Raw genomic sequence first — 16,449 nt, forward strand, 5'->3', positions numbered from 1 at the left:
AGGTGTAAACTGCTGATGAAAATGCTGATGCGGCTTGACATTTCTATTTTGTTGATCCAGGATGGCCGATCTTCTATCAGCATTTTCATCAGCAGTTTACACCTTCCCATCAAAAACTTTGAAACACGCTGTCTGATTGGTTTGTCGTGACTGCTTCCAACCAATCAATGATGAGGTTATAGAAAATGCACGGAAAGAGTTGGTGTTGGGAAGCCCTGTGCAATGCACGTACACGTAAAACCCCATATGAACAGGTCTTACAGGAACATCCTTGAATAAATGGGTTATGAAACAGCGTAAAACTACACATGTACTGCAAGATTTGTCCATGAACTACCAGTTATCGTGATGTTTGCAATTACTAATCAACCCCAGGTTTGTATTTCATGTCTGTAATCGATTTGTGAAGTTTGAGACTGGCACTGATTGAATCATTATTATACAATGCACGTTTCCCTATTATGAAGTTGATGGCAGCAGGCCTATACATATAGGCCTATAGTACATGTAGTAATGCCAATGGCAATGATAAAGATCATTCATTCAATCAATCAATATGTGATGGTGTTCCGCTGCCCCGCATGGTCCATGGGGCGCGGTAATGGCCTGCCCTAACGACAGTTCTTAAAAATTGATGTGTCGGAGTGCTATCTCATATCTGATAATTCTCAAATATTGTTGCATCAGCTCTGTACTGTAGGTGGGCGAAAAAGTAATGATCAATGTTATTTTCTTCATAAAGGGAAAATATTGATTTTCAGACTATTTTGCGAACTTGAAAAAAGAACCAATGTTGATGCAATAGCAGTCCTTGACATTTAGTGTGAAATGATTCAGGTAACACGAGTGAAATAGTACTAGCCAGTGACTATACATGTTCCCAAGAAAACTTGATGTTACCTGATCAATCCAAACTGTATGCCTTACTCTACTATCATGTCTGCAGTGCATGTATAATAATAGTTTTAATAGAAATATCATTTGAATTTTGATCTTTCAGTTTGCAATCCCTGTTGTGAACTTGGCTGCAATCGCTAATTCACGGATATTTGGAAGTAAAGCGATTTCAAAGAAGTTTCAGCACAACAGTCGCAGTCAGCGGTATGAAGAAACCACGGCACTAGCACCAGAGGAGATAGAACGGGTATGTGAAAATTAAAATGTTGTCAAAGTTGCCAGGGGGCAACACAATACAAACCTTTCAGAAACATTAACTTGATGAGACTAGAAAAGTGCAAGTGGTACAAGGTCACGTTGATGTTAAAAAAATTGTGATCCAGTTCACTGTTACAAGTCTTAAGACCCCATGGTTCCTTGGCATCTGCGTATTGATACCAGTTTTTATACCCCTGACCACTCTCCTTCTCATGACTTCCTTTACAGGTAAAATCTTGCCTCCGTGATCTCGGCTTTGAAGAATCAGATCATGAACTCGCCAAGAAGTTACAAGCTCCAATTCTGTCAGTTATAGAGAAGGGGACAAAACTAGAACAGTTTTCTGATCTTGTCAAGTCGTGTACTTCCTCAGATACCTTCTATGAGAATAAAAATGGTGAGTTTAATACTGAACTGACCCTTAAATTCTAGCCTTAGGCCTGTCTCTTTACTTTTGACTACCAGCGGTATTCTGTCCATAGTTTACACCCTACATTGGTGAATTGAAGTTCAGGATGGAAGACCAGACTCTCAGTATACCTTGAACAAAGCATAGATCCTATTGAATCTGTCACTTCTTCTCAGAATGTTTCTGATTACAAAGACTGTGGTAACTTTTTGTCCTATTTAGTACATGTATAGATCTATGTATACCTTTTGAACAACCTGGCATGGCAGACATTCTGTTGCCTCTCATTAAGTGCCGGAGTTTTGAAAGAATTACCCACTTTTGTCTTTGCCACTATTTCAGGTTTTCCGGAGGACCTCAGCAAGTTTTCACAATCTAGTTTTAACAGTGCACTTGCATCAACCTGCCATACCATTCTTCACTCCTTGGCCAAGCCGAATTATTGTAAGTTTTTCTCTTCTCTCTGATCACCCATGACAGATGACAAATCTTAGTTAAGAGAATTTAGGCCAAAACAGAACTTAAGGCAAGCTTTGAAGTTGATACACATACTATGAATATGTCTTGATGGAAACATTATGTGATGATAAAACTGTGAGGGAGCTCTTTCAAATTACACCCTGAAATCAAGAGGTTTGGTAAAGAAACCGGTTTGGTTCTGCGGGGAAAACATGTGTATTTTCAGGCCACAAATTGTTCTTTGTTTGAGGCTTCTCAACTGTGCATGACCTCTACTCTACCATGTCTATCATTCCTCCAGGTTCACATCAGTCCCGTCGATCTTTTTCACAACATCCTACTCGAGGTTTTAAAACGAAGCGATCGACCTCAGCTGAGGGATTGGGAGGCCACAAGAAGAAAGAAGATGAGGGTTTCAGCTACATGCTGAAGGGATCAGTAAGTTGGTGTAACTTCTTGTTGAGCACCTCTCCCCTCTTGTGGAATATCAGAGTTTTTAGGCCCCACCAGTTTTTCTGTGACATTGCCTTGATTAAAACTGACAAATAATGAATATTCCTTTACTTTGAACCTCTTCTTCATCTCTTTCTATTGAAGATATTTGACAAAAGTGAAAAATCAAAAACGACCGACAAGCTGAAGAGCATGCTACAAGAGTATGAAACATCACCTGAATTGCAAGAAAAGTTAAAGATTGCGTTTGCAGAGGGCTACACAACACATGAGAAGAAGAGTGGCGACACGAAGTCGTCTTGGACGACTAAGCTTCTCCGTGGCTTCATGTATGCTATAGGCTTCTACTGCATCATCCAACTGATCCAGGTTTTCAGTACTGTTGGGGGCAGTAAGTACAGTATGTATGGTTTGGTCATGGTAGAGAGTGATGCTTGTTGTTTGTGTCGACGGAAAGCTTGATGTGAAGGTCGGGATGTGTTGTTTTGTGTAACTTCTTTGTCAGTGCTGGTTGATGGGTCCTTTCGCTCCCCGATTCCATTGCTGTGTCAAGCTTTGTAAAGCTTTCTGCTCTTCAGATTGCTGTATTCTGTTTGTTACTAACACTTCCACAAGTGTATGATTAAAGATAAGGATTTTGAGGACGTAAAGATATAGATTGATAATTTATTAGCCTATTTCTAACTTATTCCAACTCCCATCATCCAGGTATGCGAGGTCTGGGCGTGTTGAACCGAGAGCAATATGAAGTCAACCCTGAAGAAATCACAGTGGGTTTTGATGATGTGCGTGGGGTAAGTTTGGACTTGAAACGTTTTATTACTGGCTGGATTGCTGTTTGTGTAATCAATTTTAACCAAATTCCTGCACTTCGAGATTACAACTTGATTGCAAGGTTATATGAAAGTACATGTTAGATTACGAGACATTTTGGTTACAACCTGTGATGTTAGTTACCATCTTTTGGATGGCCTATGTCATGTTGAGTCTTGTTGATATTCTAGGATCTGAGTTATACTGTTTATTCACAGGCTGATGAAGCAAAGCAAGAGTTACAAGACGTGGTCGAGTTCTTGAAAAATCCAGAGAAGTTCACGACACTTGGTGCCAAGCTGCCCAAGGGTGTGTTACTGGTGGGGCCACCTGGTGTGGGCAAGACGCTGTTAGCCCGATCCGTCGCTGGAGAAGCTGGTGTACCATTCTTTCATGCATCCGGGTCCGAGTTTGATGAGATATTTGTTGGTACTGGTGCCAAGAGGGTGCGACAGTTGTTTGGTAAGTCACCTGAGCAACATCGCTGGAAGGTGTTTGTCAGTAAAGCAAATTCAATACCACGTTTTCAGCAGTTTCTTTTCTCAAAAATGTGGCAAAAATGTTCTTCATTAGTGACAGTACATCAAGGGAAATACCATATCCAGGTAAATAATTGAAGACATTGTCTACTTTACCTCCAGGTGCAGCCAAGATGCGCTCCCCTTGTGTTGTGTTCATAGATGAAATCGACACAGTCGGAGCAAAGAGAACGAGTTCCCAGATTCATCCCTACGCTAATCAGACGATAAATCAGTTACTGTCAGAGATGGACGGGTAAGGCTGGTGTGGATCATTTCGCACTGATTCCCATCTACTTTGAAAACAATATTGTAGCTTTTTTCCGGTCCTCTACACTTGTGGTAGGGATAATCCATGTTTGATATGTGGTCAGTGAATGTTTAAGGGTCTAAGAGTGCCCATGTGGTACTGGTGTGTGCGGTACTTTAGTCAGCCCGTTTGACAATGCCCATTAATGAAAGAGACATCTTGTTTAACTTAGCTATTCTTTGCAGATTCTCACAGAATGAGGGAGTGATTGTGTTAGGTGCAACTAATAGGCAAGATAATTTAGACAAGTAAGTTGACAAGATTTTGGAAGCGTTTACACTGAATAAAACCTGTGGCATTGGTTTCTAACAAAGGAGTTTCTCTTGAGTATCATTGAAATACCATTCTAACTCTTCAACCCTACCTGAAATCTTCTCAGTTCTGCAATGTAATGGTTTGTAATATTCTTTCCAGGGCGTTATTGCGGCCTGGTCGTTTTGACGTAGAGGTACGGGTTTTTGCACCAGATCTGAAGGGACGTCGTGATATATTAAATCTCTACCTTAGTAAAGTTAAAAGTGAGGATAACGTGGATATAGAGAAGCTGGCGCGTGGAACGACAGGGTTCACTGGTGCAGACTTGGAGAATCTAGTGAACCAGGCCGCCCTGAAGGCAGCAATGGATGAAGCCACTGGCATCGCCACACATCATCTGGAGTTCGCTAGAGACAAGGTCATGATGGGTAAGAACCAAACTTTTAATAATTCATTGACGTTGGCATTGCACAGTTAGCTTTGGATGTACATGTATTGTACAGAAAAATGGGTGGGGGGGGGGGGGGTATCATATGTCAAACATAGCCTCATAGGAAGCTTTTTGGAGAGCTGTGTAAAAACTCTGAGAGAATTGAAGTTAAATTTGGAAGTCTTTCAAACCATCCATTGACTGCTTTTATGGTCACTTAGTGTATTGTTTCACCTTCCACTTGGTCTGCTTGACCCGAGTCATCCATGTGAAGATCCTTCTTTCCAGGGCCAGCAAAGAAAAGTCGCATTCCTGATGAAGAAATCAACCTGCTGACAGCCTACCATGAAGCTGGCCACACTCTGGTGGCATACTTTACCAAAGATGCCATGCCAATACATAAAGTTACGATTGTGCCGCGTGGAATGTCACTAGGGCATGTAAGTGTTGATTATCTAGTATCTAATCTGACCTCTCATTTACCAGGCACGAAATCCTCATGACCTCTCATTTATCAGGTATCAGGTGTGGTTGGCTGAAAGTTGTTCGTTCCCCAGATCTTAGAAAAGAGGTCAATTCTCATCATGACGATGAGATGAAAGTCTTGTTAAAATGACTTTAGATCTAGTAAGTCATCTCTTTGATGATTTTCAGACTGCATTTGTACCAGAGAAAGAGGAATACAATCGAACCAGATCACAGCTTCTGGCGCAGATGGATGTGGCGATGGGTGGACGAGTTGCTGAGGAGCTGATTTATGGTTTAGAGAAGGTCACAACAGGTAAGCATAGGGTGAAGGTACCAATGCCATGCATGCAAGATTGGTATGATTTACTTCCTTACTTTAGTCCTCATCATGCCTTGTAAGACTAGCCGTTATCGAGTGGTCGCCTGTCGTGTATGGTTACGAGGCCACTTTCATGTATGACCAGCTGCTACTATAAGTGCAACTCATGATACTCTTGACATGCAACTTTACTCATTTCCAGGTGCATCAAATGATTTTCAGTCAGCCACTGGCATAGCAACAGCAATGGTGAAACAGTTTGGCATGTCGGAGAAGGTCGGAGTAAGAGTGTTCCACGATGACGCTGTGGATAGCGGCTTATCAATGCTGAAAGTAAACGAGGTGTCACCTGCTACCACTGAACTTGTAGATAATGAGATCAAGAGGTTCCTTGGGGTAAGTATTTACAAAGTCTGTGGCGGTAACAGTCGTAAATAGTTAGAGTGATGTGCTCAGTTAGTTTGACGCTCTGTCAGACACCCCCCTGTGATGGATGAGGAAGCTGTCGGAAGGGAGTCATACTTGTTGTCATTTGCACGGCCAACAGTCCACTAGACTTTAAACTTTGTCTTGCTCTCAAAACACTGACTAGACCCTCATCCTGCCTTGGAGGGGGAATGCTCTCTGGAGAATATCACCTCAAAGTGCGGAGAGAATGATGAAGAAAATGACTCGAGACATTTTTTGTTTCAGGAATCTTACGAAAGAGCACGAAATATCCTAAAGACACATTCAGCTGCCCATAAGGAAATCGCCCAAGCTTTAATGAAATATGAAACACTGGATCTGGAGGACGTTAAAATGATTGTCGAAGGGAAAAAAATACAGAAAGAAGGCCTGCCTTAGGAATGTTTCTGTTAATGATATGGTATGAATGGACATTGTATTATTGTTTAGTTGAAATATACCTCTTCCCAAAGTCGGGTGATTTTTGTGATTCAATTCATTGCTTCACCATGCTTACAACACTTTACGATGGCACCACTTTTAACAAGCAAACATAGGTAAACAACTGTCACTGATCTCTGCAACTTTTCTTAGTGAAAAACCGTTGCAATTGTGATTTCAATCTGTAGACATGGGTACAAGGTTTTGGCAATCATTGGAGCTTCTTACATGTTTTATCATAATGTTTTGCACCGGTTTTAAAAAATCACGTTCAGATTGCAAATGTTTGATAGCTTGACAACAAACATGCATTGGGTAAATATCTGTGAATGGTTTGCCTTAGTACATGTACATGTGCAGTATGTTTGAGTATGTATAGTGAAATACAACCTTTGATGTACTTGTACTTGTTTTGCTCTAAACATGTTGAGGCAGTGGAAATGTGAAGTATTTGAGCTGTTGTATTGTATATTTGATTCATATCAGGGTTGCAGTCAATCGAGATGAATCATGTTCACCATTACATGGTCTCGGTAGTGGACAGAAGAACCACGATCATCCTCTGGCAGCCTGAGCCCAGTTGCAAAGAACTTGACTGAGTTAGGGAGGCTTTTCCTGAACGAGCTTATAGTACATGTAGTTCTTATAAGATGCACGTTTTATTCTCATATGGTGATGCTACGTGACGCCCTGTGGATGTTTTATTTACTTCTGAAAATATTTAGTTGAGAGCAAAGCATGGAGTTTACTTTGGCTCTTAAAACAATATTTGGGCAATTTGTACTGCACTGGTACTTGTTGGGGGCAGGTGAGGTCCCCAAGGAAACATACACTTTCATAGGGTCACAATCTCAATCACATGAGTCTGTACCTAACCGACCAGGATATTGAACCAGGGAGATCAGGACTTGGACAAGGACCTGTGTTTCCACTGGACCAGTCCGACAGCACATATTCGTATCTTCATTACAAGTAAATGTATATATACACATGTAAACTGAGTATGGAACTACTTCAGAGCAATATTTTTCTGGCTGGACCAAAAGTTCCTTTCTTTCGAAGTGCCGAGGTATCAAAATTGTGGGATGGTTCTGAATTTGCCTGCACTCATGCATTTGCTTTGTGACTGAAAAGCTTTGTTTAAAGTGATTGAAATTGGTCTCCATGTAGCCTTCATCTCAGATCTCCTCCAGATGTAAGGAATTCTCTGGTCCGTAATAAAGTGATACAATAATATATCTGTGTTACGATGTCTTTTAGTTTGGTCAATAGATGTCAAATCATGATAATGTCATTGTTTGATGGCATTCAGAAGGACAAAGGACCTGCAGGATATCCGTGTGTCTTGCCATTTGTTTGGAAGAAGACTAGTATGACCTGCTCACGCAAGTGCAGACAATATTCAGGTTCCAAAGTTTGTACACATCCAGATATCAGCTCACTGAGCCTCGTCACTGGTCTTGCCTGTAGTCAGAACACCCAGGCCAGTACAATCGACTTTGTTACATATTCTACAGGTCTTGCCAAAGTGTTGCAGGCATATGCTCCAAAGTAGTTGGTGGCATTACAAGACAAGAACCTACATGTACACATGTATATGTACAGGACTGGAATGCAAGGGTCTGCATGAAAGCTTTCACAATATAACATTGCAGTCATGCACAGTCCCAACATGCAGAGCACAGTCCATTGTGCAGTTGCACTGTACATCTCGCCAATCATAGTCACAATTCACAGCTGCCTTTCCAACAGCTCTGGCTTCAGTTTGCATCATTCTCCTCTTGAATAAACAAACACAAGGCAGGGATCTCATTCACCATTTTATTATCAAATCCACATGTGAAGTACATGTACATACACCACATATATGCATACAAATGAAAAACGTACAGATGCATGCATGTGACTTGTACACTTTAATCATGTACTGATATTACAAATGTGTTGAAGGGAAGAGATCATGAAATCAGTGAAGATTGGTGAGCATTTCAGATCACATGGCTGATGACCCTCCAGACAAGTCTCATAATCCATTTATCTAATCTTTCTGTTACTTAAAAAAATTCAATTCATGTCCAGTGCCGAATCTTAAAAATTTGAAATGGTTGTCTGCAGTGTGATCTCGTCATTACGGTTCATCAACATTGGTGATTTCATCCTGACCACTCTGCACATATTTTCAACATGTCGACAAATTTCTCATAATTCTTTTTATAAAACCCCTCATTACCCACGTCGACCACCGTCTTAAACAAAACGTCCTCATTAACCTTAGGCTTTGTAGACTTTCACACAGATATGCATAAAACTGCACAAAGAATGTCGTACAGGTCTGAGTATAAAATAATAAAAATCCTGACAGATTTGAACAATCTATCAAGATCACAGTTTTCAAGGGAATATTCGAAACCTGATCATTTATGTCAATCTACGACTAAAAACCTTCTTAAACAATATTGACCTATATAAAACCCACATTAAAACCTACAGTAATTTCTGTCGTAGGGTCAAACTGTACTTCACAAAATGTCAGTTCAGAAGTACAAGGGATGTATAGCATACATACATGTACAGTGTTTTGCACTGTACATACATGTACAGTGTTTTGCACTGTACATATATGTACAGTGTTTTGCACTGTAAATACATGTACAGTGTTTTGCACTGTACATACATGTACAGTGGTTTGCACTGTACATACATGTACAGTGGTTTGCACTGTACATACATGTACAGTGCAAAACATCTGTGATACTACACAGATTAAACAAGCTTCTTCACCCTAAAACAGAACAGTTATTGCCTACAATATCGATGCATAATGTACCAGATAAGAGCAAATTAAACCTGAGAATCTAGATCAACAACATAATAAATGGAGTTACAAGTAGGTTAAACCAAATATTTTACTGAAAGGGAAAACGATAGTCCATGGACCATGGAGCTACAATAACCACTTCACTGCAGAGCATTTATAGTGCCGGTTTTTTTCGCTAAGACAGGCAGCATTTGTTGTCTAATGACTTCATGAGCCACCAATAACATATCAAAGGAGCCCCAGATAAGATGCATTCGACTGCAAATGTGGTGAAATGGTTAAATTCACTGTTCAAAACTTAAGCAGCTGTTTGCGAAATGAACATGTGTTGAAATTAAAATTACCACTGACATTACTTTTTGTTGTGATCAGGATTTTGAATAGGTTCTCTACATGTCTAGGAAAAGTGCTATAGCTCTACATGTTGACCCACATTAGGTACCAGAAAACAATCTCAACTGACATTACCTACAGGCACTAACCAAACCCTACAGAGACTGAAGTTTATGAAACATTTTATGAACATTAGTGCCGTCATACATACACTTGGTATACAGCCAAATAACCTTAGCTACACAGTACATGTAAAACAATGAACTAAAATAGACACTAAAGATGATTTAAATAAATAGAACAAACAACAAATGAATGTCAGAACAGAGAGATCAAATCTAGTTTTTGTGTATGCGTGCCATTTCCACAAAAATCACATCGCATATAGAACGGTCAATGCCTTGAATAGCATTGACGTGATTAGGTAAAATGTACTCGAAGTGTTAAACAATTGTTTGTTGAATAAAATATATGAACATCCTGTGGCAGAAGTTTGAGACATTGATACTAGTATTGTTTAATCAGGCTCAAGAGTTTCGAGGTTGAATCTCAGTTAACCTCTCAAGTGCAAGTGACTTGATCCATTCTTCATACCATTTTTCAGGGGAAAACTCCCACCGCTAACGGAATATTGACTTCACAAGAAAATAATCATGGTTTCTACCTATCTTCTAACTTTAAATGCATACACGTAAGACTGAATGAGTGCTGATTCAACCTAAAACTGGCATAGTTTCAAATAAAAACACTGACAGTAGAAATAATAGTATAAAATTTAACACTGTAGAAAAAAGTAGAAAACAAATTCTACAGCCTTACAAGTATTAAATTGAAAGAAACCATCTGTATGTAGCGCTACTCCACACGTTCGTCGTCTGCTGCTTGATAACATCGTCAAGCACAAACAAACCATAACCGAGGCATCAGCTTGAAAGGTGGTGGCAGAAGGTGAAGCTATTTGATGCACAAGGCAAATTATCCCCCATGAAATGTCCACAATGCATGACATCTGGCAACAAAGATGAAAGCACCAAACCCAACATACTGAAGCATGAACAAAATATCCTTGGTTCTGAACTATGGTATGATCACAATACAAATGTACATCTGTTCAAAGCTTCTTCTAATTCATAGCTAGCTATCCAAATTACATTGTGATTGAATAGCAGTACTGTCCTAACCATCGCTAACCTTCTTTCCTGAATTTGCACTCTGTGATTAGCTAACTAGCGCTGTTACAACTCCACCTCCTACGCTAACGCTACCTACGCTGTGGTGAACTGTTTACTTGACGTGGAATGGGTACCTAACGATGAGAAAAGTAAGTTAGTAATTAGCGCAGATAAGTAGCATACAAAATAACACATCTTGCTATCACTGTACGACCCTTTAAAAGGACTTATGATGCTTTATCACATGTCTATTCAACATGCAGATTGAGAACGTCTCATGAGAACTTTGAGATCATTCTTCAAGACAGTACCCACAGACCGGTGGTCCCATTTGAACTACACTCACAAGTCAGCACCAAATGTACATGTAAATTTATTGTTCCATGTCGAATTTATTAGCACCATTAGAACTTCTGGGCAAAACAACACCTGCGATAAAGTGATATTCTAGAAAAAATACACATGTAAATACCATTACCATAAGCTAAATTCTACAATGGTCTACAAGTACAACACTATTGAAGTGACGTACTGCTGCCAGCTGGAAGAATAGTGACTAAAGCCTCACACAACATATCAGAATTATTGACTACAGTATGGTTACAAGTACTAGTAGCTAAGTCAGTGCAAAATACCTTACTAAGCAGAGGAAAACAGCCAACATATCGTCACACAACACCACACTGTATTGCATCAAAGAGGGGCAATATCAAATGATGGGTTAGCCTATTACTGGTACGCCACTTTCAATTCCACTTTCTGCTTTTTCCCACATACTGGTCTTGTTTTAATCATGGAGCAGCCTACGTGTACACTACTGGTCAAAAACTCTCATTAGATACAGAGTGTAACTATCATTATCAACTCCTAAATTCTTCTTCATAATTTGACTAACTCTGGATACACACATGTTACATGAAGTCTACAAGGACATTTTGTTCCCAACTGATTTCTGACCACCAGGACTTTCCTATTAACAGACTCAAATACAAATGTACATTTAGAGTACCTAACTGCCAGCTTCTTAATATTCTGTGTATTCTTTCGGATAACACCCTCCCTACCTTTATCACTATCAATCACATTTACCACCAAAATATTTGAGAAACACCAGAAAAGTCAGCCCAATTCATGAAATAAGCCGATTCTAACGATAATATACAAAGTCTTCATCTTCCGAAATGTGGTTAGGGGCTTGCAAGTGTGAGGAGGAAAGAATGCTCCCAAACTTCTAAACAGGCATGCCGCTGACGCAAGGCACACACAAAGCTTACCGGCCTTTCAATCACATTGCGGCTAAAACCACAGAGGAATAAATTCCTTCTCTCAGCTAAAAATATCACACTGCAGTTGTAAAAGCTCTTGATCAAATCAGCAGAAAAATATACCACTTTATCACAAAAACTGTCCTCTCAAAATTTAAAAGCAAGATAATCTATACAAGTAACAAAAATCTTATGTCATTGAAAGACCCGGCATGTTACAGAATACTTCTAAAATGCATAAAACTGACTGACATTACTACTCAAATTTTGTTACCACTAGGTCAATGTTTCTTCAATCAACTAACTTAAATTTTGTTCAAATAACAACGTAGTTGACTTTACGTTACAAAAGAGTTTCTAAATCTGGAGCAAGCATCTGCCTTATCATAAACTTACCTTGTAGCCAGTATTGTAGAAAATGCAATAAGTGGCCTTTTCAGATTTCATGCCAGGGCCACTTATTGCACTTTCTACAAAATGGTGTCATTTGATATACATAGAAGTGCGAAGCAATGCCCAGAAGTGTTCCAGAGATGTCAGGGCTCTTAGCTATGGAACAGTACACCTGTACTCAAATCTACGAACTCATCAAAGGGTTAAACTGCACTTCCATTCCACAAAGATCTTGGCAAGAGATGCAACAAATTTGATACGACATTGGTCACACTTGCAAAGCAGAGAATGAAATTGCACTCACCTCCTAAATGTGTACCTACATTTTAGACTTGTCACCTTCAGTTTGAACCAGACTGAGCATATTCTGGAAAAGAAAGGTTTGGAAGTTTACAACATGAACTAAAACATACTCTTTTCACAGCGTAGTTTTGACGGGACAGAACCGAATTGCCGACCAGCAAAAAAAAGGGCAAGTTTATCATAGAAGAAGACATCCAATTCAACGGGGCACACAGGTAACTTGTGCACATCTTACCAGAATATGGCCCTGAATTCCGATGAGTTCGCTGCTGCTTCTGCCTCATGGGCCCTCCCGCACTTGACTGGTCCCCATAGCCTTCCTTTGGTGCTTGATTCTGTTGTTGAGGGGGTTGACTGTAACTCGCTGGAATGACACAGAAGTTGTGAAACTTTCAAAGCTTTTGTACGCACAGCACAAGTCAAATGTGACCATCTGATTTTCAATAGAAGTACACTAAACTTGTCTTGAACATCGATGTGGTACTAGTTGAATATCTGTACCCCAATATTTTGTATTCTATGACTGAGAGCTCAGAAAATGACTCACCCTCAGGTGGTTTTTGCTCTGTCCCGCCTTGGTTCCAGGCGCCTGGTGCAGCCTGGGGTACAGTGCCATTTGGTCCGCCACGATTCCCCGGTCCTTGATTCCAATTCCAATTCCCACCAGGGCCTTGCGTCCAGCTCCCTTGACCCTGGTTCCAATTACCAGGACCTTGAGCTGCACTTGGATTAGGTTGAGTTTGTCCACTGTTCACTTGGGGTGCACTGCTCCCAGCCCACTGATTATTCCCACCGGGACCCCCGCCTTGTGGATTCCAATTTCCTGGCGGGCCATTTGGACCCCAGTTCCCTCCAGGTGGCCCAGACCAGTTGCCTTGATTCCAACCTCCCCACGGACCATTACCCCAATTGCCTTGCTGGTTTCCTGGACCCCAGTTTCCCGGCCCCCATTGGCCTTGCCAACCAGGACCACCAGAGCCCTGGTTCCATTGTCCGCCTTGCTGATTCCAGGGTCCATTTCCCGCTGGCTTCTGATCGGTCTGACTAGCAGGTGGTGCAGCATTAGCATCTGCCACCTGCCCACCTCCCTGGTCTGGGGCAGCTTGTGGTGGGCCACCACCTTGCCAATTTCCAGAGCCACCTCCACTCCAATTATAGGGTCCTTGGTTCCAACTTCCCCCACCACCACCAGGTGGTCCTTGGTTCCAGTTGTTCCACGGACCATTCTGGTTCCAGTTCCCAACCGGAGGTCCGCCTTGACCCCATTGACCTTGATTCCAATTGTTTCCAGGACCACCGCTGGGACCGCCGTACCAATTTCCCTGTGGGCCACCTTGGTTCCAGCCCCCAGGAGGGCCCTGACCTTGACCTTGGGGGCCTGAGGGAACTTGACCCTGGTTCCAGTTCTGACCTTGACCTTGGTTCCAGTTTTGACCTGGACCTTGACCTTGCTGATTTTGGTTGTTGCCATTGTCGGCATAGTTACTACCTCCTCCACCACTACCACCACGACTGGTACCATCTTGATCTGGAAAATGTCAATGATGTCGTATCAGTATCGTAGCCTGAGGACTGGAGGGGTTCCAAACTATATTTCATCCTGACAGGACAAGTCAACGACTCTATTTCAGCTCTAAAGAGTATTGCTATAATGTGAGACATCAAATCTAAATCTAGACAGAATACACAGAACTTGATTATGGTCATCATAGTAAATTCTCCCTTTTTCCAAATGTAAAATACTTTCATTTTAAGATAAAAACAAACTAGCAAAGCTACCTTTATGTCTTAAAAGTTCATTCTTGGATAAACTTTTCTTTGCCTCGCATTCACGCCCTTTGATCACATGGTCTTTCTCAACTGGAATGGGAAATGTACAACAGTGATGAGCTAAGCCATGGTGATCAAAATAGATTGGTGTGTAGTCGCCTGGAAGGTGGAAATTAGACAATTCTTTGTTGACCTTTCTTCCTGAAGAGACCCGAGTAAGCCTAGACAATACCCTGCTTGTGAGCTTTATATTTGGCGCGAGTTAACCTTACGAAGCTGCAAAGTTATGAAACAAACAGGTCAAAATCGTCCATATACTCACTGCAAACTTTATCTGCCGCATCCTGGCTGTCTAACACAACATACGCAAATCCACGACTGTTGCCTTCCTTGTCGCGGATAACCTCTGCACTCTTCACACCAGCATAACGGCTGAAGTAATCTATCAAATCCTTCTCTTCTACATCATATTTAATTCCGCCCAGGAATATTTTCTTTGTGGGGTAATTTGCCTCCACCTTAATGGTTTCCTGACAACGAAAAGGAATACACCAGTCAAGGACAAACAAATCAAGTTTTATGAAAATAGCAAGTTCGAGTTTTGTTTGCTGAAGCTTTGTAACACAAAAAATGTTGTTTGCCAAGATACACTTTCTGTATAAACACCAACATGTCTCCCGATGTCTACATTTTCAGCAGTTGGATCACAATATCGGTATTAGGACTTGGACAACAGATGACGTTTAAAAAAGATTATCTTTGTCTGTAGTGCAAGACCAGAACATGATACCAGAATGGAGCAGATGTGATGGAGATTCTTCATCACCTTATCCTGCTTTCCCTTTCTCTGAACTGCTCTTCTTGTCTCGACCTCCTTGCTGTCTATAAAATGGCCGTTCTCCAGCTTTTGCACTTCATCAACGCTTTCTGCATCTTTGAAAATAACGAAACCAAATCCTTTGGATCTGAAAATAAGTTTGGAGCAATGATTCCTCGAGTCTCAGAAGAAAACAATGAATAATTTCAGAGCGAGAAAGATTTTTTGTACAGTACTTGATGGACAAGGCCTTGTTGTGAGAAAGTGAAATTCTACCATACCACGGCCACGCATTGTACATTTCCACCAGTCCTCAAGACGAGTCTTTGTATGTAAACAAACGAGTATCAGTATGGCCTCAACAGTCACCAAAAGGCAACACTTGACAAACCTGTCATCCTTGTCTCTGATGACAACACAATCAACAACTTCACCAAATCGGCTGAAGTAGCCTGACAGAGATGCTTCATCAGTCTTGCGGTTCAATCCACCAACAAAGATTTTCCGAAGGGATTCCTTGACCTGCAAAAAAAGGAGCCCTCACAATTTGACCAAAGAGGACAGTAGCACGGTGCAAGCAAGCATGAAATACCAGAATGAGTACACCCTCAGTCTTTAAACCCTTCGGACTGTACAGTCTTCAGTCTTTCATCTTTTATGCTTTTCACTAGGCCCAATCACTTTTTGACTTTCACTTTCAGACTGAAAAAATTGCATCAAAAGTATGGCCGTTTATCACTATTTTCAATCTTTAATGCAAGTAAAGTTAAGTTATTTGTATGGTATAGAGATATATAAAAGTAAATCGCACCGTTGGTCGCTCATCCATGGTTGCATTTGGTTGAAATCGGAGTGTTTTGGAGAAAATTCTTTACGAAAAGTGCAGTTTCAAGGCAAGTTTCGTTCTATCTTCCGCCGCTAGAAGGCGTTACAAGTCACGGTCATTCTAAAGAGCGTTCACCAGCGCGTACTAGCGTCTACCAGGTTTAAAAGCATTAAAATCATCAAAATAAAATCTATTGGTCATAAACGATATAAACAGGACATTTTCCAAGTTTCCTGGTCGTTTCATGGCATTTGTGTGCTAGATTAGCGAGTTGT

At 40.9% G+C, this 16,449-nt stretch overlaps 2 protein-coding genes across 3 annotated transcripts; one reads left to right on the forward strand and one right to left on the reverse strand.

Moving 5' to 3' along the window:
* The first annotated feature begins 211 nt into the window (after window positions 1-211).
* LOC135497975 (ATP-dependent zinc metalloprotease YME1L-like) lies at window positions 212-7,713 on the forward strand. Its single transcript, XM_064788075.1, has 15 exons — window positions 212-375; window positions 1,001-1,144; window positions 1,384-1,552; window positions 1,907-2,008; window positions 2,325-2,461; window positions 2,621-2,867; window positions 3,185-3,270; window positions 3,508-3,751; window positions 3,931-4,063; window positions 4,303-4,365; window positions 4,532-4,800; window positions 5,091-5,242; window positions 5,457-5,583; window positions 5,792-5,985; window positions 6,283-7,713. Exons 1-15 carry the CDS (start codon window positions 349-351, stop codon window positions 6,433-6,435), a joined length of 2,247 nt encoding a protein of 748 aa, XP_064644145.1. The 5' UTR covers window positions 212-348; the 3' UTR covers window positions 6,436-7,713.
* A 571-nt stretch (window positions 7,714-8,284) lies between these two features.
* Window positions 8,285-16,254, reverse strand: LOC135497892 (heterogeneous nuclear ribonucleoprotein A1-like). Of its 2 annotated transcripts, none has more exons than XM_064787885.1 (9): window positions 16,160-16,254; window positions 15,740-15,870; window positions 15,358-15,496; window positions 14,854-15,061; window positions 14,541-14,621; window positions 13,309-14,289; window positions 12,997-13,125; window positions 12,782-12,825; window positions 8,285-10,934 (listed from the first exon to the last, which is right to left on the reverse strand). In XM_064787885.1, the coding sequence occupies exons 1-8, from the start codon at window positions 16,175-16,177 to the stop codon at window positions 12,800-12,802; spliced, it is 1,713 nt and encodes a 570-aa protein (XP_064643955.1). In that variant the 5' UTR covers window positions 16,178-16,254; the 3' UTR covers window positions 8,285-10,934; window positions 12,782-12,799. The 2 variants fall into 2 exon arrangements, with proteins under 2 accessions (XP_064643955.1, XP_064643954.1); XM_064787884.1 differs by having other exon boundaries at window positions 12,763-12,825.
* Window positions 16,255-16,449: the final 195 nt, after the last annotated feature.

Source organism: Lineus longissimus, chromosome 13 (genome assembly GCF_910592395.1).
Source record: "Lineus longissimus chromosome 13, tnLinLong1.2, whole genome shotgun sequence".
Classification (NCBI taxonomy): Eukaryota; Metazoa; Nemertea; class Pilidiophora; order Heteronemertea; family Lineidae; genus Lineus; species Lineus longissimus.